This window comes from Bactrocera neohumeralis, chromosome 2, assembly GCF_024586455.1.
Source record: "Bactrocera neohumeralis isolate Rockhampton chromosome 2, APGP_CSIRO_Bneo_wtdbg2-racon-allhic-juicebox.fasta_v2, whole genome shotgun sequence".
NCBI lineage: Eukaryota > Metazoa > Arthropoda > Insecta > Diptera > Tephritidae > Bactrocera > Bactrocera neohumeralis.
The window spans coordinates 10,196,446-10,224,076 of NC_065919.1; the positions used below are offsets into that span (position 1 = coordinate 10,196,446).

Genomic DNA, 27,631 nt, shown 5'->3' on the forward strand with positions numbered 1-27,631 from the left:
TTTTTAAAAAAAGTTTCATTTATATTTTGTATCCGATCCACCCATTCGTATATTACATATCCTTTGTACATTGAAGCCTAATGGTCCGAAATGAATCATATCTTTCAATTAGAGGTGATCATCAAAAGTTATAATAGCTATTTGAACTATTGGAAAAATTAGTTTTTAATTAATTAAAAATTAATCATAAAAATAATCAAATTTTTATTTGCAAATGCAACCATGCATATTTTGAAACCAATGGGTTGGTAGCTCTGGTCGCTGGCAAGCATGTATAGCTATCCCTTTCCCTCAACACACGCATTTTCAGCTGTCAAAAGTTTTGTTACTCATCACCATCGTTGAAATTATATTCGCCGCGTGAGAAAACCGCTGTTGCTAATTTAATAAATATATTTTAAACCATTCACTGTATTACCAAACAATTAATTAAATATGGTAAGTAAATGCATAAATTATTATGATGTGAAAATTCGCAAAGGTAGTGGGCGTAGTTGTCGATATATCTTGACAGTCGATCTGATGTATTTCATTTTGGTCACTTAGAAGATCAGGCATTCAAGCACATGACGCTTTTGTTTAAAATATTTTTTTTAACATTTCGTTTGATAATGTGGAATATTTTACAGTTTTTAAATGCTCACATTACTTACAATAATTAAAACATGTAAATACACATCTACTTAACATAACCTTCAAAGAATCTTCTCGCATGCACTATTTAGAGACAGCTGTGTGTGCTCTAGTATTGGTGTAATGCGGCGTGCTCGATGACAACACCCTGAAAAATATTTGATTCATGCGGCTGATTTTCTTTTATATTAACATTTTTTTAATTTTTGCAGCAACCACAAATTGTACTTTTAAAAGAAGGTACTGACACCTCTCAGGGCAGACCGCAACTCATATCCAACATCAATGCTTGTCAATCCATCGTGGACGCTGTGCGCACCACATTGGGACCGCGCGGCATGGACAAGCTTATTGTTGATGCTTCGGGTAAGGCGACAATTTCAAACGATGGTGCTACAATAATGAAGCTTTTGGACATTGTGCATCCCGCGGCTAAAACACTTGTCGACATAGCGAAATCACAAGATGCTGAGGTAGGAATATTATCATTTTTAAAAATAACTTGGGATTAACCGTATTTATATTTATAGGTTGGTGATGGTACCACATCAGTTGTGCTTTTGGCAGGTGAAATTTTGAAGCAAGTTAAACCGTTTGTTGAAGAAGGTGTGCATGCTCGTATCATTATTAAAGCAATACGTAAGGCGCTCCAATTGTGCATGACCAAGATCAATGAGATGGCTGTACATGTTGAGGCTCAATCAAAGGAACAGCAACGTGCGTTATTGGAAAAGTGCGCTGCCACAGCTATGTCTTCAAAACTAATTCACCAGCAGAAGGACTTCTTCTCAAAAATGGTGGTAGACACCGTACTTTCCTTAGATGAGTTGTTACCATTGAATATGATTGGTATCAAAAAAGTATCTGGTGGATCATTGGAGGAATCCGAACTTGTAGCTGGTGTTGCTTTTAAAAAGACATTCTCTTATGCTGGTTTCGAAATGGCACCGAAATCATATAAAAATTGCAACATAGCTCTATTGAACATAGAATTGGAACTAAAAGCCGAACGCGATAATGCCGAAGTGAGGGTGGATAATGTTAAAGAGTACCAGAAAGTCGTTGACGCCGAGTGGCAAATTTTATACAAAAAACTTGACAAAATTCACGCATCTGGTGCTAATGTTGTATTGTCCAAATTACCAATTGGAGATGTTGCTACACAGTATTTCGCAGATCGTGACATGTTCTGTGCAGGTCGTGTACCTGAAGAAGATTTGAAGCGTACAATGAAGGCATGCGGCGGCGCTGTTATGACCACTGCCAACGATATAAACGCTTCTGTATTGGGTCATTGTGAATATTTTGAGGAACGTCAAATTGGTGGAGAACGTTTCAACTTTTTCCAAGGTGACACCAAATTTATTATATATTTTTTATATTATCAATAATGTTTTCTTTTGCATTCAAAAGGTTGCCCAAATGCCAAAACATGCACATTGATTTTGCGTGGAGGCGCCGAACAATTCCTTGAGGAAACCGAACGCTCACTACATGACGCTATTATGATTGTGCGTCGTACAATTAAGCATGATTCTGTCGTTGCTGGTAAGTTCTAATAATATTCATATAGCTTTAAGTAATTTATTTCTACAATGGAAAAACAAACAAAAACTAATGGGTTTTTCGGCAACATCAATTTATTTTATTAAAAATAGTCTCCATCTGCTTTTGAATGGCCTCTACGTCTGCATTCTTTCCTTTCATTGGCAAATGCATTTTTCCAAAAAGAAGTGAATACGGGAAGTGGTTAATGGTTAAAATGTGATTTTGATCAAATAATCGTACTTCGAATGTTGGATTCTTAGCAATTTTTGGTCGTCAGTCAATTTGTACGGAACAAACCTTGCACACACCTTTTGCAAGCCCAGATGTTCGGTCAAAATGCGATAAATCGATGTTTTGGAGATGTTCAATTCCATTTCCATGAATTTCAATGATGATTTCGGCTGATTTTTTGATGAATTCACACAAAGTTTCGATGACATTTCCGGTAATCACGGATTTTGATTGGCCCACATGTTGACCGTCATTTATGTCCTCACTCCGACTTACTGCCGAGAGTAACTTTAAACTTTTTTGTGAATATTATATAACCACCTAATGATACCTGGCTTGCAGCCCTAGGGTCTTCTGGCTATGCTTCTGCATATAATGAGTGCTTTGGTGGCGCTGGACAGTGTTAATTCCAAGCGCATATTCTACCGGTCAGTTGAGTCTCATGTGAAGCCTATGAATTTGACCTCCAATATACCTAAACTAAGGGTTGTTGAATAGTTTAATCCACATATAACTTAATAAAACTCAGAGTCCATATTTTTCTGGTAATAATATCATAATAATGTCATGATGGTGAATATGGATAAAATCGTGACAATAATTTCCCTAGTCCGCATTTGGTATATGATATATAGGGTATCACAACAAGTATTTTATACTTCCGGTTAACTTTAAACGGTATATATTACTCATTGTGTAACAAGTCGAAGCAAACTTAAGAGTAACAAAGTATAAATTGCTTATTATTACCTCTGAGCGATCCAGGGTCTGAACCTCAAAATAACAGTATTGATCTGGGTTATGAATAAAGAATAATAAAATGCTCAGTTACAGCCGAACTTAGCTCTTCCTTACTTATTTGTTATATTTTTGCCTTTCACTTTATTGTCTGTACAAACTTTGTTGCCAATTTTGTTAACTGCTCTTGTTTTTGGTTGTCAGCGCTGGCGCAGGTATCAGTTATTTGCAACTTTCTAAATTTGAATTTCTCTCCCCTAATGGATGCAGTGGTCAATCTTGGTGTATGGTAGGCTGTCAGCTTGATATAGCGTTCAATTTACACAAATGCAGCATTGGCGTACCACTCCCCGCCCACTCTTCGAAATCAAAGATTTCGACTGATATACTGCCGTTTGCTTTAGCAGCTGCATCCGCCTGCATCGATCGTGTATTTACGCCATTATTATTAATTTTGTGCTCGCAGCGGTTGCTGAGCATTTGCATTGGTGATTCTTCTTGCTGCAGTGCTGAACTGCTGCTCGTACTTACATCCATCGCTGCCAGTTGCTTAGGCAATGCTTTATCTGTTCACAGTTGATTTTTTTTATTTAAAGAAGTTTTAGTTTTGAACAGGTTTGTAATTTAACTAAAAGAGTCAGATAAAGTTATATATTGATTCTATGTTATCCTGCAAGCTGTAACTAGATATATTACTTAGAGGGTTTACTAAAGGAGCTTAGTATCTTTAAACATGCTAAATTTTCAATACATATGTAATTGCTAACCTGTTTTACCTATAAATTCCATCGCATTGTTCAGCACCCATTTTCTTGTGTAAGTCCCTTTGTAGTTGCGCAGAATAAACCGGTCCGGCTTGCTTCAATTTAATTTTAGCTTGCATTTGCAATATTCCTAATCTAATCATATGCCTAAAAAATGGTGGTTTTATAATAAATTAGCAAAATTAAAATATTTTTCATCACATAAACTCGCTTTCATTTCAAAAATAAATGAAGTCTTGTCATTTTGATCATATTTGTAAATTCACATTTGTTGTAAAATTTTCTTTCTATCTGTAAAGTGGACATTCCTCCGCTAATACTCACGTGTTGCTTCCAAAAGACATGCGGTCGACGTCTGTTCCCTTTGTGTACCATTTCGTTTCATTTGCCGTCTGGTAATCAACCGTTGTATCCGTATTGCGTTTGCCAAATTTCAACCACACAAATCCGCTGCTCTTTTCTTCTGCATGGTTGTTGTGGTTCCGTATTTTCGTTGCATTTCTAGTTTCCATTATTTTCATCAATAGTTTGTATTATTGTATCCCCGCTTGGCCACCGCCATCAATTTCAACTCAATTATCGATATATTCCGTTTTTCATGGCAACATTTAGGGAAAGTCGTAAAGCTGTTGTTGTTGTAACGGCAGGAAACATTCCTAATAATTCCTAAGTTGGCAGTTGTTGGCCGGATAAAAATTAGGGTCCGTTCCGAGTTAAATAGACCCGATCGTGTATTCGCTTATTTTTCCGTTAAAATCTATATATTGGGTTGTCAAAAAAGTCTTGCGGTAATATTTGTGTTTTTGCAAACAACACGTGATCAGTACAAATAACCACATTAAACATTTTTATAAAACAAGAAAAAACGTTAACTTCGGCTGCACCGAAGCTAATATACCCTTCACAGGTGCATTTCTTTTAGTAACTATGTGTTCAGTTTATATGGAAGCAATATGCTATAGTAATCCGATCTGAACAATTTTTTCAGAGATTATATTATTACCTTAAGCAGTAATCTATGCCAAATTTCGTGAAGATACCACGTTAAATGCGAAAGTTTTCCATACAAGCCCTTGATTCCGATCGTTCGGTTTGTATGGCAGCTATATGCTATAGTAAGCCGATCTGAACAATTTCTTCGGAGATTACATTATTATCTTAGAAAATAACCTGTGCCAACTTTTGTGAAGATATCTTGTTAAATGCAAAAGTTTTCCGTACAAGAACTTTTTTCCGATCGTTCAATTTGCCATACAACTATATTTGCTATATGCTATAGTTAACCGATCTGAACAATTTCTTCGGAGATTACATTGTTGCCTTAGAAAATAATATATGTATACCAAATTTCGTGAATATATCATGTCAAATGCAAAAGTTTTCCATATAAGCCTTTGATTCCGATCGTTCAGTTTGTATGGCAGCTATATGTTATAGTGGTCCGATATTGGCAGTTCCGACAACTGAGCAGATTCTTGAAGAGAAAATGATGTTTGCAAAATTTCAAAACGATATCTTAAAAACTGAGGGACTAGCTCGTATATATACAGACAGACGGGCATGGCTAAATCGACTCAGCTCAACATACTGATCATTTATATATATACTTTATAGGGTCTCCGACGCTTCCTTCTGGGTGTTACAAACTTCGTGACAAACTTAATATACCCTGTTCAGGGTATAAAAATACCTTGAAAACACTTAAACATCTACCCAATTCTTGATGTACTATAATAAAAATTAATAATTGCGTTAAATTTTGTAAATAATATTTTATTATATGTGAATGTCTGTCGCGACCTTTTCAACCTTTCAGCAATATTTTATGATTTCTAAGTATTTATTTAATGTCATTAGTAACAATCGCGTTACAAGAAAGATGACTGACTTTACTGCTAAATTATGTATGCATTCCATCTGTTGTTTTTGTTGTCTAATGCAACGTGACTTGTACAAAATCATTTGCATGCATGTTTACATACATAGTACGTAACAAAGCAGATTTGAATGACGACATAAAAATATATACAACATATTCCAATTTTTACGGTTCTGACATCCCTGTTCATGTGCAGTCGTTCTCCGTTACTAAATTAAATAACGAGCTATCTTGCTTTTTTCTTATTTCCATAAATATTTACATACTTATTTTGCGAATATTCGAGTGTGTGGCACGTTTATCGCTTCTCTGTGTCAATAAAATGCACAAAGAACAATAAGAGATAAGTCGACGACTACGAAGTAAATTGTGAGAACGAAAAAATAAGTTAAATACAAGTAAGAAAGGGCTAAGTTTGGGTGCAACCGAACATTCTATACTCTTGGAACTTGCAAGAATCAAAGCCAAGGAAATATCTTAGGTGTAAAACCAATCATATAGAGTAAAGTCAGCCGGATGTTCGAAAATCCTGATATTAGTTATATAGGAGCTAAGCCAAGTTTTCGCTCAAATTTATCTATTTTAGGTACAAAGTTACACAGTTATGAAGTAAAGACACGTTCTCTTATTTTCATTGGGATAACTCACATATTGGCAGATATATGCAGCATAAAGTGACTTGGAAGTTCGAAAATCTTTATATTAAGTACATATATGGGAGCTAGGGAAGTAGTGATCCGATTCAACCCATTTTGACACACGGACATATCATTATAAGAGAAGGATTATGCCTCAATTTCAATTATATATATCACACATTAACCGACATTTTTGATCAAAAGTCAACTATAGGTACCGGAGTGGGTACCTAGGGGCTTGAACAGTTTTAATTGGATTGAAACAATTTTTGGTCATAAGATGGCACACACTAAAGACATTATTCGTGCAAAGTTGTATGCCGTTATATTAATTCATTTTTGATTTATGTACAAGAAACTGAACAAATCAAGTGGTATTTAAAATTGTGCTATATGGGAAGTAGGCGTGGTTATTGTCCGATTTCGCTCATTTTCACAACATGACATAAAAATACAAAAAGAATGCTGCGCGCTAAATTTTGTTGAAATCGGTTAGTGAGGTCCCGAGATATAGTATTTCACCAAAAAGTTGGCGGTGCCACGCCCATCGTCCATATTTCACAAGCCCTCTCCTACCATCTCGGAGGTGAAATTTAATGTCTCTGGCGTAATTCTTTTAGTAGTTTTGAACAGTACCGTAATATGGGGAGATAGCGTCTTTAAATTTTAAAAATTAGGAAAATTATTCGATATAAAATCGGTTATCGCACTTTCAAATAGTAAATGCGAACTCTCAATCTCTTTGAAATATTTTTTTTGTAATATTTTGTTTGTATTTTTGACATCTTTTCGTTTTGTTTTGTTTATTACTGTTTCTACTCCCACCATATTGTACAGCGACTGTTGTGCAATGCCAATTGGTTTCAATTGAAGTCACGTTGCACGTTGCAATACACAATCAACGCGTACATAGTACTTAAATTCCTATATGTATGCATATGTACACATCTGCGCAAAATAATAGGTGTTTGCCTCCCTGTTATCTTTGGAAATTTTCCAAAACATAAAATGCAACTTTGCAGTGGAAGAAAAGTCACACGGCTGCCACTTATTCCATTCTAAAATAACTTTGTAAATATACCAGAATAGGTTCAGTCGAAAAATATTTCTTCGGAAGCATGTTTCTGCCAAATCCGTAGGAGATTTTATCACTTCTTACTTAGGCTAATGTTAGATTGGGGGCGAGACGCGATGCTGTAAAATGACGCTACTTCTAGCTATAAATTCCTGCATATGTCTTCTTAGGTAAATCGCTCAAAGTTGTCAGAGAGATAGTGAGCATCCAAGCGACTTTAGGCGACCTCAAGAGAGCAAAGCGACAAAACAGATTGTGCAGTAGTCTCTCGTTTGAACTACTTTTGCTATTGTTACTGCTTGTTGTTTTCTTCTTTACGGTTTTGAATTTGTTTCTTATTATTAATTTATCAGAAATAATTGGATATATTCCAAGACATGTTAACCTCATATTTCAAAATACAGAACTCTTCATCGCAAAAGCCATACAACAGTGCCTATAGTATCGGTCTTCGCTTGAACTATTTTCGCTTCAGAGAAGAGATACGAATCTTCTCACTGACACTCTGACATCAACCTTAAGATTTCTCATTTCAAAATTCTCTTAGACTATGTTCACACGATGACTCTTTTTGTCGCCTAAACTGACTTTTCTTTTAGACTATGTTCATAGGAAGACTCTTTTTGTGGCCGAAACTGACTTTTCTTTTAGACTATGTTCATAGGAAGAAGACTCTTTTTGTGGCCTAAACCGGCTTTTCTCATAGACTGTGTTCATAGATGGACTCTTTTGGTGGCTTTTCTCTTGCACTATGTTCGTAGGAGCACTCTTTTTGTGGCCTAAACCGGCTTTTGTAGGCGAGAAGCCGATGAGGAAAAGTGAAGAAATTGTGTCGCTCGTATTCGGCTCGCTGTTACGCAAATCGGCATTCCTTTTCATTTTGATATGCTTTTCATAGTTGCAATACGCTCGATTTCAAATGAATATTTACAAATGTTCGGAAATTTGAATTTTATTATCTATTGTTTGTTTGTAATAATGACACCAAGCGACATTAGAAAAGCATTTGGCAGTAATGTGCGACAAAAAGAGTCCACGTCTGAACGCAGTCTTACTACACATTGAAATTTTATATTTTGCCCTTACACCATACACTCTCCATTTTTTGGGGTATGCTTCTATTATTTTGCTCAGTATTTTTGCATATAAAACACACGTCCTCGAGTTCGCTAATATATGTATATTGTATATGTACATATAATTGTGTATGTATATGTACATACATATATGTATATGTATATGTACATATAATTGTATATGTATATGTACATATATAAAAAAGTAAATAAAATAGAACGAAATTTGAAATTCAAATGAAAAGCACAATTTTTGCAAAATCTGCATGGCAATTTTGTCCACGTCATTGACGGCGGATTAGAAGAAATACAAATGATACTAAGCATTTTTAAATTGGCCTAGTCACTGCAGTGCAATCACTTTTGCTAAATTAATTTCTGTTCAGTGTTAGTATGGGTATGCGCTTATCACGCGAGCATCATCGCACATTCAGACACATACACATACACACACGCGTATATAATTTATTTGTAAACAAAGCAATTAATTTATTTATTAAACCCCCTATAAAGTAAGAGGGCTTTCCAAAAATTCCGAACGAGCGAAGCCACACAGCGTGTAGAATTCGCCGCACGGGGTATATGTTTGTATGGTTGTCAGCATAAATACCCTCACTAGACGCTCATTGGATATTATGCTCCCCATGACAAGGAAGACAGTTTGTGCAAACAATTCAAAGCTTATACATGCGTTTCTACAAATCAATTGAGAATTGCAGTTAACATGAACCGCGGGTAACGAAAAAATATTATACCGACAATATTAAATGGAATATGAAACTTTTTTCTGCAAAAACTGGTTTTCATCAATGTGACCTGGAGGAAGAAAGAATTGTGTTGCGTAAATGGGGATGGTGATGGTATTTGTATCACTTCGTTGAAAATCGCAAAATAAAATTTTTTTGATCTTTGACCTTGCGTATTTTTTTCACATACAAATATATATTTAATAAAATAAGTTAAAGACTTCGGAGTACTGTCAGTCCATTCGAGCAATAGCAACTTGAGTAAAATTTGATGTATATACCTCAGGCGAATACGGTGGTTCCGGCACGATATTAGTGGAAAATTTGGCGAAAAACTCACGAAGAATCAGTGCAGTGTGCGACGGTGCATTATTGTGGTGTAAGAACCAAGAGCTGTCGGCTCTTAATTCCGGCCGCTTTTTACGAATAACTTCGCGTAAACGACGCATAACACTCAAATAGTATTCGTTGTTGACAGTTTGGCCGTACGGTAGGAATTCCGAGGGCACCACACCTCGATAATCGAAGAAAACTGTTAACATAGCCTTGATTTTTGAACTGCTTTGACGTGGATTTTCGACTTCGGTTCATCTTTGCCACGATATTCAGCCGATTGATCGTCTGTGTCCGGGTCGTAAGCATAGATCCACAGTTCATCGCAAGTAATAAAACGTTTCATGACATCCTGGTAATCGGAAAGCATTGTTTCACAGAAGTTAACGCGACGCTTTTTTCGAAAAATTTAGTGATTTTAGAACCAATCGTGCTTTCACTTTTTTAGGCTCAAATGATCTTTGAAAATGGTTTTCACTAATCCTTCCGATATTCCATCGATGCCAGTAAGATATCCGACTGTTAATCGTCGTTTCTCAAGCAGCAATTCCTTTATTTTATTGGCATGTTGATCATAAGTTAATGGTCGTCCTGAACGTGGTTTATCTTTAACGCGTTCTCAACACTCTTTGAATAATTTGTATCAATCAAAAACACTTGCTCGCGACAAACAATTATCACTAAAGGGGTTTTCCAACGTTCCGAACGTTTCGGAACCAGAAATTTGATAGATTTGAATATTTCGACGAAATGATTTTCTCATTAAAAAGTCTTACTATTTTTTGCCCACAGTGGACCCACTACGACAAAGAAATCAAATATTTATTTTATGGAGTAATCTTAAAATTGTCATCTTTTCCTAACCACCAACATATTTTATGCCGCTTAGTATTCAAAGTTGTGTGATTTCCCTTTTTATCTCTCGATGTTTGCATGACTGTATTCAGACATTACGCCAAAATCAATTTTCTTACGAGTATACTCATGCAACGTGACTGGAAACCTTTACCATACACTCTCTGCAACAGTTGAGAGAAGCGTCGTTTCACATCCTTTGATCACGTGGTTGTGTGACGTCTAGAAAAGGTTGCCAACAGGTAAGCATACAAGAACAGACACAGTGCAGCAACGTGACTTGCCTGTATGTCAAAATATTCCATGCAATTGAACTTCTTGATATTCATGGGAAACCACAATAGTTTCACTTCTACGAATTGAACTGTTGTGTTCTGTTATGACGGCGTCTGTCAAATGCAGAATTATATTACATTTGCCAACTTGTGATGGCTCTTGAACAGCAACACATGAACATCACAATAATCGCGTTACCAGAAGCTCAGGTAATATTTGTCACTTACCGTAACTTTTTGAAAGTCAAGATATGCCAACTAAGGGTATTTCCAATGATTGGGATGTATAAAGTTTGTAACACCCAGAATAAAGAATGAAATTTCGGAGATCCTATAACTATTTAAATAATCAGCGTGACGAGCAAAGTCCATTTAGCCATGCCCGTCTGTTTATAGGGGTTTTCAATACGGCTATACAAAAGTAGACCGATAGGGAAAGCAAACGACGCCAAATTTTCCCGCTATTTTGACATTTCTCGTGAGTAAGGTTTGCGATTTCATCCTGAAAGATATGCGGTCCAAAAATTATCGGATTTTACTACCGAAAATCGGAGTCAGTGGGCTCAACTTTAAGAGCTATAAGCGAACTAGTCCTTCAGTTTTTGAGATATCCATCTGAAATTTCCCACACGTACTTTTCGACCCAAAAAGCTGCTCATTTGATCGACGATATCAATATCGGACCACTATAGCATATAGCTGCCATGCAAAGTGATCGTTCCAAATCATGTTTTTGTATGGAAATCTTTTTTATTTCACCAGATATATTCACAAAATTTGACTTAAATTTTTGTCCAAGGCGACCCTAAAATCTTCGAGCAAATCGTTCAGATCAGAGCACTATAGCATATAGTTGTCATACAAACTGACCGATCCAAATCAATGTCTGGTATGAAAAACTTTTTTATTTAACAAGATATCTGCACCAAATTTGGCATAAATTATTTTCCACGCCAAGGCTACAATTTTCGAAATTATTGTCCGAATCGGTCGACTATTACATATAGCTGCCATACGAACTGCACGATGAAAATCAAGTTTTACTGGAAAACTTTTTTATTTGACGAGATATGTATATTCACGAAATTTGCCACCGATTATTGTCCTAGGCGCTTAACTACATACATATGTATGTATATCACACGGCTGCAATACAAGCCAGTCGAACTTTACTTTGATTTTGTAAAGAGCTTATGATACTCTTTTGTGCTATGAAAAATGCAGCAATGTTTTCTATTGTAGCTTCAGTGCAGTCGAAGTTAACTGTTTTCTGTTTCTAGTGCAAAAAGTAATACTTGAATATTTTATGCAAGGATTTTTTCATAAGCGTTATCCTAAATATAACATTACTTGTTTATAAGTTTTACGCTTAGACTCAGAAATTACATTTTTCTTAGCCGCCCAACTCCAACCAGTTACACTGGCACCGCCTTCGTAGTGCGGTAACTGCTGGTAGCTGTTGCCTTAGTATGTACGTACATAGTGGCCGCAAGTTGTGCAAAATGCAGTTTCAGTACCCATGGCTAGTTCAATGACCCCTGCATGCTACCTGTTTGTTTTTGTGGAAAACTGTGTGTATGGTGTGTATTCGTTGCGGCAATGCAGTGTGACTTGCATTGCAAGTTGTTGACTTGTCGCTTAGTCAGTCGTTGCGTATGTTGTTGGCCTTGTTGTTGACGCAGTGATTATGCCGCTTGTCCAGCTGTTGGTAGCATATGTCAAAAGCAAGATTATCTATGTTTTTGAATGTTCAAAAATAGGAGGGAGCAACGTATGAGCTTCTGAACATCAGATGAAATTGGTCCTGCACGAATTACGCAAACTCATTTCTCAATAACAAATACTATCTGGATGCGCAAAGTTATAGTGAAGTAAACGCGTTTGTATGTCTATATTTAGCGCAAAATGTTTTAAGGGACGCATTTTCGTGAAATAATTATTAATTGCACTGTTTATGATCCAAGCTTTCTTATGTGTAGAATGCAGGCAATTTTATCGCATTGCAGTGTTTATTTGTATTTATGCGTGTTCTTAACAAGTTCGCTATACAAAAATAAAAACAGCTTTGTGTTGACATGCACAGAAACGCAGTAAAATCGACTCAACAGTGTAGCTGGCGATTATTTTCCATAACTACAATATGAACATATACATATGTACAGTTACGGACAATAAAATAGAATATTGTTTTGAAACAATAGCAAAATCTTTTTAAAATTTTCATATACTTTGTGACAAAAAAATGCCCATAAATTGTACATGAAACGCAAAATTTTTAATTATTCATCAATATTTATTTTGTCGCCTGCGAAGTAATCTCTACCAGCTGTAATACACTTATGCCAGTGATTTTTCCAGTCCCCAAAGAACTTTTCACAACCACTTTTTGGTATGGCCTTCAGCGTCTTTAGTGAATTTAGTTTTATCTCTTCGATCGACTGAAAACGGCTTCCATGGAGCGGCAATTTCAGTTTAGGGAACAAGAAAAAATCACACGAAGCCAAATCTGGTCAAAGCGGTGGTTGATTAATACAATTAATTACGTTTTTGGACCAAAGAAACCTATTTACGGTACCCTCTTTAAAAAAAATTCAGCTTTATTGGGACGCGTCGAGCTGGAACGCATTTCATACCCAAAATATTCACCAAAATCATTCGAACGGACTCGCGAGAGATGTCGAGCTCTCTTGTCACCTCACTAACAGTTGCCTGATGATTTTCAAGCACTATATCTTTCACTTTTTTTAATATTTTCATCATCAGTTGAAGAGGTCGAAGGTCGTCCAGAACGAGGCATGTCTTCAGCGATCTGTCGACCATCTTTGAAGGCTTTGTACTGAATCACCGTAAGCCTTTTTCAATATTCACAATGATTCCGCACAAGAAATTTGGTTAGAAATACAAAATTTGAGACAAATTCGTTGTTCGATATTTTTATCCATTGCAAAAAATCGCAACGCACCACTGAGGTGAACCTGTTAAACCGAAAAATAAGGCCGATCTCTGGGAGAAGGGTCAAAAAGTCGGTTATTCTGTTTCACATAGCACTTGCCGTAACCTAATTCAGGCTATGCCTAGAAAATGTGCAGCTGTATTAGACAATAAAGGGTACGGTTGTTTGTAAGTCCTACAAAGTGCAAACAATTTTTGCAAGCTGTAACTTGATTAGTTGCCACGCCCACAAAATGGCGGAAACCGAAAACCTATAAAGTGTCATAACTTAAATAAAGATATTAAAAAAAAAATTTTTTTTTTAATGCAAGATATTTTAATTATTGAATTTTTCTGTGGACGAGTATAAACATTAGGAACCAATGATGATAGCCACAAATTTTTGAAAAATTTAATGCAAGATATTTTAATTAAATTTATTTATTTTTTTAATGCAAGATATTTTAATTAAATTTTTCTGTCCCCAGAATTTTTGAAATTTGTATTTTACCATTGTTTTTGCAATATTCATGAATTGTTTTTTTTTCAATTTTTTTACTGCTACCAATAACACTTTTTTTTATAAAAAAATTTAATTTTAATAGAATTTAAATCAAATTCATACTTTTTTTGGAACGTAAATAAGTACTGTTATTGATTCGCTTTTATTGTCCGTAACTGTATAGACGTGTATTAGCGCTTTACAGCATAAAGAACATATTTTATTTATTTAGTACTGTTCGTTTTGCTATTGCATTTGAGCTTTGCTGAGTGCATTGGCCCAGCGTCTTTGAAACGATCGATTTCAATAACACCAAGCTTTTGTGTTGCACGTACAAATATACATACACATCTAATACTATGTAGACAGTAATAATGTGTAATCTTAAAAAAAAAGCTGTTTAGAACTACAAGCAACAGTTGAATGAAACACCTTGAAAACTTACGGTTATAGATATGCATGAAGGTACATTTAGTACATATTTGTAAATGGATTGTATTGTATACATATGTACTTAAATATTGTACATAGGAGGTATGAGCACTAGTAAAAATATTAAACTGGTCTAGCATGTTGTGTTGTCCTAGATATAAGATATATTTGGACTCACATGAAACTATCAATGTTTTTGTAAGATCTGCTCTCGTTTATTTCCAAATCTTGAAGCCAATTTTACATTACAAACAACAGAAAACATGACCAAAAATAATATATTTATTTATAATATCACTTTTTGTTTTGAAAAATAAGGAGACGGAGAGATAAATGTCGAAAACATATGTTAAATTAAAAACAAGACTCCTTGGGTGAGCATTCATTGCATAATGTTCCAGTTGACAATGTCTTTTTAAGGATAAGCTGTCATCTGCCATCATATAACAAGACCTTGATACCTTACTTCCTTCACTTTTCCTACTTCGGTAGGACTTCAACTATCGAAGGTGCAACAACTCGCCTGCTTGCCTGGTGTCATGCGCTCATGTCCGACGGCGGCACGTGAATTCTAGATCTTACACCGCTTCACCTAGTATTTGGTCAAGTTGCCAAACACATACTGCTCCAAATGCCAGCAGACGGGTTTGGCAGAGGTAAGGTAATCTCTTCTCAACGCATGAAAGACCTAGGTGTCGAAATACCGCTGGCTCTTCTCCCAAGGGACAGCATTACCAAAAATGTTAACTTCACTAGGAAGTTTAAGGTTATCCCCAGCAGTAAGGCTGAATGGAACGATTCCGTTCTCGAGCTACTGCTAAAAGACAGTACAATCAAGTGGTACACCGACGGTTCGAAAACGTCGGAGGGAATTGGCGCAGGGGTCGCAGTGCCACGCACCAAACTCCCATACTTACGGATAGTTTTCCGACCCCATTCCAAGCAGAGGGATTTGCTATAGGTCGACGCGTAGAGATCAACCTTAAACACAATGAACGTATAGCTATACTAAGGGATACTCAAGCAGCACTCAAAATGATCTCTGGGTACGAGATCAAATCGCTATTGGTGCAGGAGTGTATGGAACGACTGAACAGTCTATCAGATTGTAACCAAATGCACCTTATTTGGGTGCCAGGTCACAAAGGTATAGCCGGGAATGAACTAGCTGATGAACTTGTCCGCTCTGCAACATCCTCCAACATAGTAGAACCGGAATGTTTCATAACGGTTGATCCCCGTAACATAAAGGAGCTACTCCGCAAGACTGAAGCAGTGGGTAGGGAGAAGCATTGGCCAGAACTACTAGGCAAGTTCGTATAGGTGGTTTAAATATGTAATCAACCACCCAAGGGAAAAACTCAGACTACTTGTCGCCTTCTATACTGGCCATTGTAAGCTCAAGAAGCACTTATACTTGTATAACATGAGCCTAGCTTCTTGTACGAATTGCCGGTTCTACGACTTGGAGTCTGAATATCCAGAATATCATGTCCGTCTAACTACTCACGCTGATCAATTAGATATACGTTTTAAAGGGTCTCCGTCGATCACTTCTGGGTGTTACGAACATCGTAACAAACTTATATACCCGTTCAAGGTATAACAACAGCATATTCAATACATTCATGTATAAACTCGTCAACTGTACACTAAAATATCAAAATTTGCTAAAGTAACCTGGGAAACAAGAAAAACTATTTTTTTGTACAGCTGTGCTATTTCTTATAAAAAAATATTTTTTCTCTTCGCAATGAACTTATTTAATTGGTGCAACATTCAAATATAAAATTAACAAACGAAATGTTATATATATTTTATTTTTTTACTTATTTTGAAAGCAAAGTATTTATTCATTTCAATTCTTAATTCAACTACACTAAAGCGAAACCTTGCAAACAGTTTATATAAAAATGTATTGGAAATTAAAAATTTTCTTATTTACTTATTTTTAGGTGGTGGCGCCATCGAAATGGAACTGTCCAAAATCCTGCGGGAATATTCACGAACCATCGCTGGAAAGGAGCAACTGCTGATCGCCGCCATTGCTAAAGCTCTGGAGATTATTCCACGTCAGCTGTGCGACAATGCTGGTTTTGACGCCACCAATATACTGAATAAGCTGCGACAAAAACATGCCCAAGGTACGTTTAAACTACTTACATACATACATATATAATTTAAAGGATGTGTTAAGGCACACTTGCAGGGCGCCACAATTTTCTCTTAAAAAGTATGAAGCGAAATATTTAAAATGAATATGCATATACATATGTATGTATGTATGTAGATTTACATGTGTGCAAGTACCGTATATGTATATGTATGCGTACCTGATTCACTTTTGGCTTTGTTAGCACTTCCAGCTAGTCTCTTTGTCATTTGTAGTCGTTTAATTATGTACATACTATATACATATAAGCGTGAGAGTATATAATGGCTACGTATTTACAAGATTATTGCTAAACATAAAACCATAGGAAATCAAGAGATAAACAAAATAAATATTAAGTAAAAACACAACTGTTGCTCGATTTTACGTTTTTTTATAACAAAAAAGTCACGTAGCCAGCGAAACGAAATGAAACGGCTGATTACGCAGCCTCGAGCCAAAAACGAATGAGCGTACATACATACTACATACATACATGTATATAAATGATTACACAAAAATATCTACTTGAAGAAGTATGTATGTATGTATGTATATGTACAATTAATACATACATACATTTGTACGAGTGCATAAATTTGTTTATATCATACCGTAGTTTCGCCTTTGTTGTCTAATATTTTCATTTTTTTTGCAATATTTTTAAATTTTTCTCTGTGCCTACATATACTTATGTGCAGGTATGCAAGTTGCAAGCTTTTATTTATATTCTACCGTAAGATTGCAAAAATCGAATTTGAAGGTACAAAACAGAAATCGAATTTTAAATGAGAAAAGATAAGATTAAATTAGATAAGATTGTCTGCAAAAATTCAAAATTTTATTTTTATAAATAATACATAGTTGGGCTTCTTATTGAAAATAAATTTGCACTTTAGGGTGGTACAAAAATCGATATTATTATGATAAATCTTATCCCTTCCATCATTACGGAAAAATATACAAATATATGTAGCTGCGATGTTCGTGTGAAAATTTCAAGTCGATCGGTCCAGCCATTTTGCAAACATGTTTCACAACGACTCTGAAAACTGCGTTCATATTTTTGTGAGCTGATTACACTAAGCTGAAAACTCTTACGGATGTGATCATACATACTTATATCCGAAACTATTATTGTAGTAACGGGTTTTTCAAAACGATGCTACAAAAGTGGACTGATATGGACAGCAAACGACGCCATATTTTTCCCGCTCTTTTGACATTTCTCTTCAGTGATGTTTGCCATTTCATCGTGGCAAATACAAATACGATTCAACAACGAGTCGAAATTATTAAAATTTACTACCGAAATTCGGCCTCAACTTTAAGGTCGTTACGTCCAATTTATGGTCGTCAAATAGTGCTGTCAGATCAACAATTGAGCGTTTAGTGGAAACACTTGAATCCACAGGCACAGTACAAAATGTCCCCGTGCCAGTTAGACAAAAAAGTGCCGTATCAATTAAGGAAGACCCAAATCAGCCTCTCACACGTCGTTCTCAAGCGTTGGGAATCTCTGTGAGGTCGTTGTAGGGAAAAGATCTTGGCCTACATCCTTACAAGATCCAATTGACACAAAAACTGAAGTCGCTTGACCACCAGAGGCATCGTATGTTCGTGAAATGTGCTGAGCAAAAACTTGAAACTGATCCAGATTTTCATTGAAAAATCATTTTCAGCGATGAGGCTCATTTCTGGCTGAATGGCTTTGTCAATAAGCAAAATATTCTTTATTGGTTAGGCAGAAATCCACACGTACTCCATGAGTCACCACTGCATTCCGAAAAAATTTGATGCTGTTTATGGGCCGGCGGCGTCATTGCGCCGTACTTCTTCCGTGATGATAAGACCGACGCGTTAGTGTGAATGGGGACTGCCACCGCTTAATTATAATCGAATATTTTTGACCCGAATTGGATGATATGGACTTGGACAATATGTGATTCCAACAGGGCGGCGCCACAAGCCACACAGCGATTGTCACAATCGATTTATTGAAAACCAAGTTTGGTGAACGTGTTAACTCACGAAATTAGATTATTTCCTGTGGGGCTACGTCAAGTCAATAGTCGTCGCCATCGACGATTGATCAACTTCATACGAATATCGAACGTGAAAGTGCAGCAGGATCAGTGGATTTATGCTTGAAAACCATCGAAAACTTTGTAGCACTCTCATTCAAAATACCGTTATATCCAAAAAATCGATTTTTTGAAAATGATTAGATATAACAGCTTAAGTTTAGTCAAAGAAACCAGAGGTTTGTACATTAGAGTGGGTCGATTTTTTTATAAAATCGCGTATGAGGGAAGTGTTTTAAGGATCATTTTAAACAACTTTTCCTAAGTGACTATGAGTTTAAAACCGAATTCGAACCAGCTATTTTGAAGGCAAAGTTTAAAAATTCTGAATAATCGGTTTTATGGGAGATATGTGATATAGTTGTTATCATATATAGTTGTTCGATCTGGCCGATTCCGACAAATGATTAATAGAATATCTATATGCACCTACGTATTTAATTCGGAACACATTTTTATGATCCCTAAACACCTTAAAAATCGCTGGCTCGAAACCGGTTTTAGACCTAAAGTCTCTTAGGCAAAGTTGTTCAGAATGATTCGTATAATGATTTCCTCATACTATACATAATTTTTTTGGCTCCCTATGAAACAACCCGCTCTAATGTACTTATAGTATATGCAGAATAGATTAAAGAAAATTTAAAAGATTTCGAAATTAGTACCTTTGTAGGGCATGTGACTACCCTTTGAAGATCAAACTATTATTTCCATTGCCTATAACTTTGAATTGATTAATTTTTTCAACTATAATCAAAATAAATTATTTAGAAAATGCAGCAAACTCTTTAAACAATTCTTCTAATCTATGAATATGCGTTTTATTTGTCTGATTCATCTAATAGGCGGTCAGTGGTTTGGCGTCGATATCACCAAGGAGCATATTGCCGACAATTTCGACCAGTGCGTATGGGAGCCTTCGATTATCAAGATCAATGCTTTAACTGCCGCTGCCGAGGCTGCCTGCATGATACTCTCCGTCGATGAAACCATTAAAAGCCCCAACGCTGGCAATCAGCAGATGCCTATGGCTGGCGGCATGGGTCGCGGCATGGGAAGACCCATGTAAGCTCAGTGTGCTCGCATTTAAATAATTTTGTAACTTCATCATAGAATCACATCAAAAGTCATTAACGCCAGGAGCTGAACTCACATGCTAACTGTTTCTGCAGTAAAACTTTAAGTTTCTTTATTAAAATATGGTAATAAAATGCTAGTTACTAACTTCCAATAAACTGTATTGTAATTGTTTCTCTGAAAATTTTGAAATGTACTTGCAATTCATTACTTGTTTGCATACCAATTTTTTTTAAAGCATTTGAAGCTTTTACCTAACAATTTATAATATGAAATGGCCTTTATTAAATAAAAATAAAACTCATAAAGAAAAATGACAAAGGCAGAGTTTTTATCATAACATTATTGTAATAGATAAGTACAGGTATGTATGTATGTATGTATATGTTAGCATAGGTTTATGTGTATAAATATCTACATAAGTGATTTTTGCGACGCAATTACCAAAATAGCCGCCGTCAGCAAGACTCCTTGCCATTTTATCGTTGGCAGCCACAAACACAAAGCAGAATATTACATTACCCGGGAAATGAGCGACAATTCCGGAATAGCGGTTTGTATACACAACTTGTAGTGGGCGCGCGGCTTCGCAAGTGTCAACATTACCGTCTTCTCATATTCTCTCATTATCGTCCATAACTGGAGGTACTAAGAAAATGTAGGCGGCGTGCCTCTCAGCGCAGTTATGCAGTAAAGAGAAACACTGGGGAAATTCTATATCCTGCGGATATTTTGGTTTGTTCCCATTATTTTCTACAACGCAATTTCCACAGCGCATGTCCGTTAGACGGCTTGTATACATACCTGAAATTGCACTTACATATGTACATATGGATGTACGAACCACGGTTGGGCATAAACTGCAAGATAAAAGGGTGTGTTATTATATGTATACTACATACTTACTTATATAACTCGGCTATAACCGCGTACGCGATGTCTACGCCAGTAAAGAGGAAGAATACTTGTATTCAAATACATAAGTAAGTATATGTACATACATACGTATTTACTTCGATTTTGCACTATTTGCAACCCAATCAGCCAGATCGACTGTAAAGTGTACGTATGTACATATGTATATATTCGAAATCGTTGGCATACATACATATGTAAGTGTATTACATCTGTTGCGGATTACTTTGAAGGCGTTAAAATAAATATTGATGTATAATTAAATATTTTGCGTTTTATTTACGATTTCCAGGCACTTTTTTATCGCAATGTGTATATGTACATATTTACTTAAATAATCGGTTAAGTAGATGCCTGTGGTGCCACTTAATGAGGCAAGTTAACTTTTTACTAGTTTTTTTTTCCATCTACATACCATATGATCAAAATTGACCCGGACTGGAGATTATTTTTGTTGTCACAATGTATACATATATACAAACTTTAAGTTGATGACTCTGATGACACTTAATGCGACAAGATAACTTTTTACAATTTTCTTTTCGTCTACATACCATATGATCAAATTTGACCCGGACTGGCGTTTTTATATTTTCTGTATTCTGTATTCACATACAAGTATACGCAAATGTTTAAGTAGATGGCACTTAATGCGACAAGTTAACTTTTTACTAGTTTTTATCTACATACCATACGATCAAAATTGACCCGGACTGTCTTTTTTTTTTTTAATTATTGTCCATAAGTCCATATCGATTTTGATCAGTGATATCATGTAACACTTTCATTTTTTTTTATTTACGTTTAATAAATATTACGTATACAGGTCCACATGCATGAATGAATTATGACATATGTATGTATGTACATATAATACATATGTATGTATGTAAGTAATTAATGATTGATAGGTTCGTAAGAGTAATTGTCAAAACAACGTGTTATAATCTCTAGTATTTACATACCTGCATACACGTAAATATAGGCGCATACATATGTGCACATGTATACATATGTATGTATGTAGCTTTCGATATGTGTACTCTTAAATAAATATCGCCCGGAACGGGCAGTAAGACCTCCCTTAAAGAATATACTCATTAACATATACAAGTACATATATAGTACATACATACATACATATATACAAAACGCACGTCATGCAACTTATTGTGTGTATACGAGTATATACACAACCGAATAGATATACCTAACCATACTATATACTTGTGTTAGCAAATATTTTTCTATATTGTATTTTAGTATATTATAGACCAGGACGATTGCTACACAGTTAGCTTTTTCAAGGACGTAACCTTGGAATGCATGCACATGTGTATGTATACAGACATATGTATATGTGTGTATGCATATAGTATACTTATATAAACGACACTGCATTTATTGCAGAGTGTACCAAAAGTGTTGCCTTTCGGATAATTGCCTCTGTACATATGTATGTATGTATACTCATGTCTGTATATGTGTGCACAGCACAGTGAAAGGGAGAGATAGAGAAGCTCGGTGGTAGCTCCCTAGTCCGGAGTTCTCAGTGGGGCCCGGTGCTCTGCGACCATTTTTTACAGATTTTTTCACAAACAATTCACTGCAATCAAACTTGTCCTGTTTATATTTGCATTCCCAAGAGGCCTTGTTTGCATAAGATATTAAAAAATTAACGGAATCATTTTAATATAGCTTCTGAAACTTGATGACTTAAAAGTTGGCATAATTCTCTTCGTTTCTATAGAACTCCTTCTATCTCCACGTTACTATAAAGCAACCCAAAACAAAATTATAAAAACCCTCCAGTCTCTTAGACTGCATTTAGATGGGAACACATTATCGGCAAATTCTCTTGTGGTGTCCCTCATTGCGTTCACACAAGCAACAAGAGTACGCCAACTTGAGACGGACAATTTTCCACATTTTTTTTTTTTCATATCACATCTCAAATTCTTATGCGCTTCATGCACAAAACTTTTAACCTTTTTCTAAAACATTTCTATTATAATATGAATATTTACATTCATACATACTTACATACATATTATGAAGAAAAATATATAATAATATTCAGAAAAGCGTGCTATCGGAACACGAGCGGCATGGTTTCTTCGTCTTTCCGCTCCTCTGCGAAAAGCAATTTGGGCGACAAAAAGTGTCCTCGTGTGAACATAGTCTCACTCTTCTCTACCGACTACCATCTGCATACATATTGCATTTATTTACTACCACCGTAGGCATGAATATGAAGTCTTCATTTGTGCAACAGTGCAATGACCAGACAGTCGATTAACGACTCGACTCTGGTGGAGGAAAGGGGTTTGTGCAACGTTTAGGAAGGTATATATACATATGTATGTATGTACAAACATAGATACATACAAAAAGTTGCACAACTTGCATTCGGGGTGTCTTTTTTGAAGCTAGTTTTCATATACCTACATATATGTACATATGTATGTATGTATTACGTGGGTACAGATTGCAACCATGAGTTTTTAAGGTTTCTCGCACGCAGATCCCGAGATATATAGATATACATATGTACATAAGTACATACGTTACCTTATATACTTTTAAGCATAGAAATATCCCGCAGTCAAAGCAAATTGTTGAGAACCTTAAGCCCAATTGGTATTTTTCCTGACCACTTTGATATTTTATGGTACACAATTTATACAATACTATGTACAATATGTACTCATACAAGGTGCTTTCCAAAGTAAACAGGACTTCTCTCTCTAGTCTCCTTCTGCTTCAATACAGCTTTTTGCACGGTCCAAAAGCATGTCGAACGAGTGTTTTAGCTCCTTGGCCGGTATGGCCGCCAGTATGCCGGTGCAAGCCTTTTGAATGGCCTCTACGTCTGCATAACGCTTTCCTTTCATGGGCAAATGCATTTTTCCGAAAAGGAAGAAGTCACACGGTGCCATATCAGGTAAATACGGGGAGTGGTTAATGGTTAAAATGTGATTTTTGGTCAAATAATCGGTCACAAGCGTCGATCGAATCTTGGATTCTGAGCAATTTTTGGTCGTCAGTCAATTTGTGCGGAACAAACCGTGCACACACCATTCGTAAGCCCAAATGTTCGGTCAAAATGCGATAACTCGATGTTTTTCCGGTTTTTTCAATTCCATTTCCATGAATTTTAATAATGATTTCGGCTGATTTTTGATGAATTCACGCACAGTTTCGATGGAATTTCCGGTAATCACGGATTTTGATTGGTCCACATGTTGATCGTCATTTATGTCCTCACGACCACTTTGAAAACGTTGAAACCACTCGTGCACTTTGCTACGGGATAGGCAATCATCGTCATAAACTTGTTACATCAATTGAAACGTTTCGGTAAAAGTTTTACCAATTTTAAGACAAAATTAAATGTTGGCTCTTTGTTCGAAGCTCATTTTCGCACCGATAACACAAACATACTGATACTTAAAACGCAATAACTTCATTCCAATCAATGAAATGTCATGAAACTCTCACTGGACAATCAATAAAAATAGCAGATTCTAACGCACCAGTCGACATATACATAGATGGCACCACCTGGGGGCGCTAGATTCAAAAAGTCCTGTTTACAATTGGAACGCACCTTGTATAACGAGGGATCCAAGTGGAGGTACTTTTTTAATAGCCTTTTTTTGACAGATCACTTTCGAGTCGTGTCAAGCAGTCATGTTATTTTTGTTCTGAATTGTTTGGCATTTCATCATGGATAGACTTACGCCTGAACAACGTTTACAAATCGTTCAACTTTATTACGAAAATTCACGTTCTGTAAAGAATGTGCTTCATCTATCCATCTTACCTTTTAGAGATCCAGCATTCATTATTAGATAATATTCGACGGAATAGACCACGTCCAGCATGCAGTGAAGAAAATATAGCAGCCGTAACTGAGAGTGTACACGAGGACTGTCAAATCGGCCCCATTTGCAACAACTCTGACTATACATACTAGCTTGTGCAAGAACTGAAGCCGTTCGACCCTCCCAAGCGACATCGCTTCGATATATGGGCTCTTGAAAAGTTCCAAGAAGATCCGACGTTTTCGAACTAAATTTTATACAGCGATGAGGGCCATTTCTGGTTTAATATGTAAACAAGCCGCCTTTGCGGCGAAGAGCAAGCTGAAGAGATTCATTTCATCCAGAAAAAACAACAGTTTGGTGTGGTTTTTGGGCCGATATAATCATCGGTCCATATTCCTTCAAAAATGATACCATTGACAACGTAACCGTCAATGATTCGGCGACATTTGGTTTTAACAAGACGGCGTCACTTTCCACAAATTGCATTAATCAATGGATTTATTGAAAGAATACTTCGGTGAGCAGATAATTTCACGTTTTAAGGCGGTCGATTGGCCACCAAGATCGTGTGATATCAGACTTTTCCCCAAAAGGATGTGCAATCCGCAGACCTTGAAGCAAAACATCACACGTGTCATGCGTCAGTTACTAGTCGAAATGCTGGATCGGAATGCTGCGAGTCATCAAAACCTGGACTCAACGGATGAACCATCTGAGACGTAGCCGCAGTCAATATTCGAAAGAGATAATCTTCAAAAACAACGCCAAAGAATGTTCTTTCTAATGATGATAAACATTCCCCATTAAATTTGAAGTTTATGCTTTTTTTCTTTAAAACAGTAGGGAACCTCGAAATGGATTACCCTTTAAATACTTATACATATATGTATATATATATATAAACTTATAACTTTTTATATGCGGAGATGTTGAAATTTTCTTAATCTCGTTTGAACCCCGCTTTAACCTTTCCATAATTGTGCATACCGAATGGGGAGATAACGGAACTGTTACTACATAGTTAAGTAAGTAATATTTGCTGACGAACAGAAACTGAGGCCACTGGGTCTCAGCAAGTAATTTGAATTCGGTAGCAGTTTATAATCGAATCAAGTCAATATAAGATCAGAATGCAGCCACGGATACAGTTGCTTTTGTTGGCGGTTATCGCTGTAATCACCAGGGAATCAAAGGTAAGTCACAATACGTTTATATGAAGTCATATACGTTACATGATCATAACAAATTTAAATGTGTATATGTATGTATGTATGTTTGTTTCTAGCACGCGAACGCCAATGTGCTCTTTCGTTTCGCGCTGAATTTTCATGTGAAATCGGGCGAATCTAACGAAACCGACGGTGCCATTAACAAAACTTTGATTTTTGAAAATAATCGCGTCACCATTAAAAATAATCTCCAACCGGAAGAGTCGATCGAAGAGGAATTAACTGCAGAACCCGATACAACGGAACCACACAGCACCACCGATGGTCCACTGCGATCTATGTCCGACTTCTGGATGCAAGAACAAAATGTCACCGATGCAACCGAAATTGTAGATGCCTTAACTCAACTCAATCGGGAGATTTCACAAGTTGTTGGACGAAGTGATTACATATCTTCGAAGGTGAAGCTAATTACGCGTTACCTGAATATTTTGGATGCACGAGCAGCTGCAGCACACGATGCGAACCTAACCAACTCACACTACAAGTACGACCAATTGCGAAAGTTCATCAAATTGGCGGACAAATTAAAGGAGCCGCCCATCGCTGCTTCTGAACGCACCCTCGATTATATGGTGATGAAGCTGGCTTTGGACAAGTATCGCATTGCAGACTTGCAAGAGAAGGTAGCGAAACAGGTGACTGACGCTGAAAAAGCTTGGCAACTGTATGTCAAAACGAGACTGGTCGAAGTGGATGTTTAAGGGGGCCGGTCTGAATGCGAATACATGTGACGGATGCAAAACGAACCGCTTGCTCTTAAATGAAATAAAGTTAATTACGTTTGGTTGGATTACATCTGTCTCCAGATAATAATACAAATGTACTTATGTATGTACATATGTCTTTAGTTATATACATACTTACATATACAAATATAACGGCGTAAATAAAATTACGACCAAATTGGCAAAAATATTATTTTTATTATTTTTTTTTATTTCTTTATGCATATACATATGTACATGTATATACAAACATATGTATATGCCCATATATATACATATGTATACATATACATACATATCTTCGAAATAAAATATTGTTATTTATTAATCCATGCCGACCACCTCCCACACGGTCTTCGGCGAGATGGAGTAAGTAAAAACTTGACTACATACATATGTACATATGTATGTGTGTATAAATATGTATTATAGGTACTTCATTCAAAAATGAAAAAGGGAATGTCAGCTTTCAACATTTACTACACAACAATCACAAGCATTTCCATTTCACTTCTCCGCCTCGGCCCACAAAAGGCGAGCATTTCTGGATTTCTAAAATTGTGTGCCACACCGGGGCGATGTTTATACCCTGAACAGGGTAAATTAAGTTTGTCACGAAGTTTTTAAAGCTAATAGGTTTTTAAAGCGTCGGAGATCGTATATATGTATTTATATACTTATACAAATGATCAGCATGAAGAGCTGGGATTTGGCAAAGCCGCCTGTCGGTGTCTTTATACGTGAACTGTTCCTGCAGTTTTTAAGATATCTGTCTGAAATTTTGCATACATTATTTTCTCTCAGAGATATTGGTCATTTGTCGGAACCGCTGATATCGGACCACTATAGCGTATAGCTGTCATACAAGCTGACCTATCGAATTTGAGTTCCTGTGTGAAAACAATTTTTATTTGACAAGGTATCTTCACCAAATATTACCTTGATTATTTTTCAAGGCAA

At 36.2% G+C, this 27,631-nt stretch overlaps 2 protein-coding genes and 1 non-coding gene across 3 annotated transcripts; 2 read left to right on the forward strand and 1 right to left on the reverse strand.

Moving 5' to 3' along the window:
- The first annotated feature begins 312 nt into the window (after positions 1 to 312).
- LOC126767827 (T-complex protein 1 subunit eta) lies at positions 313 to 20,290 on the forward strand. The gene is made up of 6 exons (XM_050485490.1): positions 313 to 438; positions 846 to 1,106; positions 1,164 to 1,983; positions 2,047 to 2,181; positions 16,612 to 16,800; positions 19,738 to 20,290. Exons 1-6 carry the CDS (start codon positions 436 to 438, stop codon positions 19,959 to 19,961), a joined length of 1,632 nt encoding a protein of 543 aa, XP_050341447.1. The 5' UTR covers positions 313 to 435; the 3' UTR covers positions 19,962 to 20,290.
- LOC126751851 (U4atac minor spliceosomal RNA) lies at positions 9,104 to 9,240 on the reverse strand. Its single transcript, XR_007665945.1, has one exon. It is a non-coding gene; the product is annotated as a U4atac minor spliceosomal RNA (small nuclear RNA).
- A 5,487-nt stretch (positions 20,291 to 25,777) lies between the features above and the next one.
- Positions 25,778 to 26,864, forward strand: LOC126767851 (uncharacterized). The gene is made up of 2 exons (XM_050485526.1): positions 25,778 to 25,907; positions 26,000 to 26,864. The coding sequence occupies exons 1-2, from the start codon at positions 25,845 to 25,847 to the stop codon at positions 26,645 to 26,647; spliced, it is 711 nt and encodes a 236-aa protein (XP_050341483.1). The 5' UTR covers positions 25,778 to 25,844; the 3' UTR covers positions 26,648 to 26,864.
- The last annotated feature ends 767 nt before the right edge of the window (positions 26,865 to 27,631 follow it).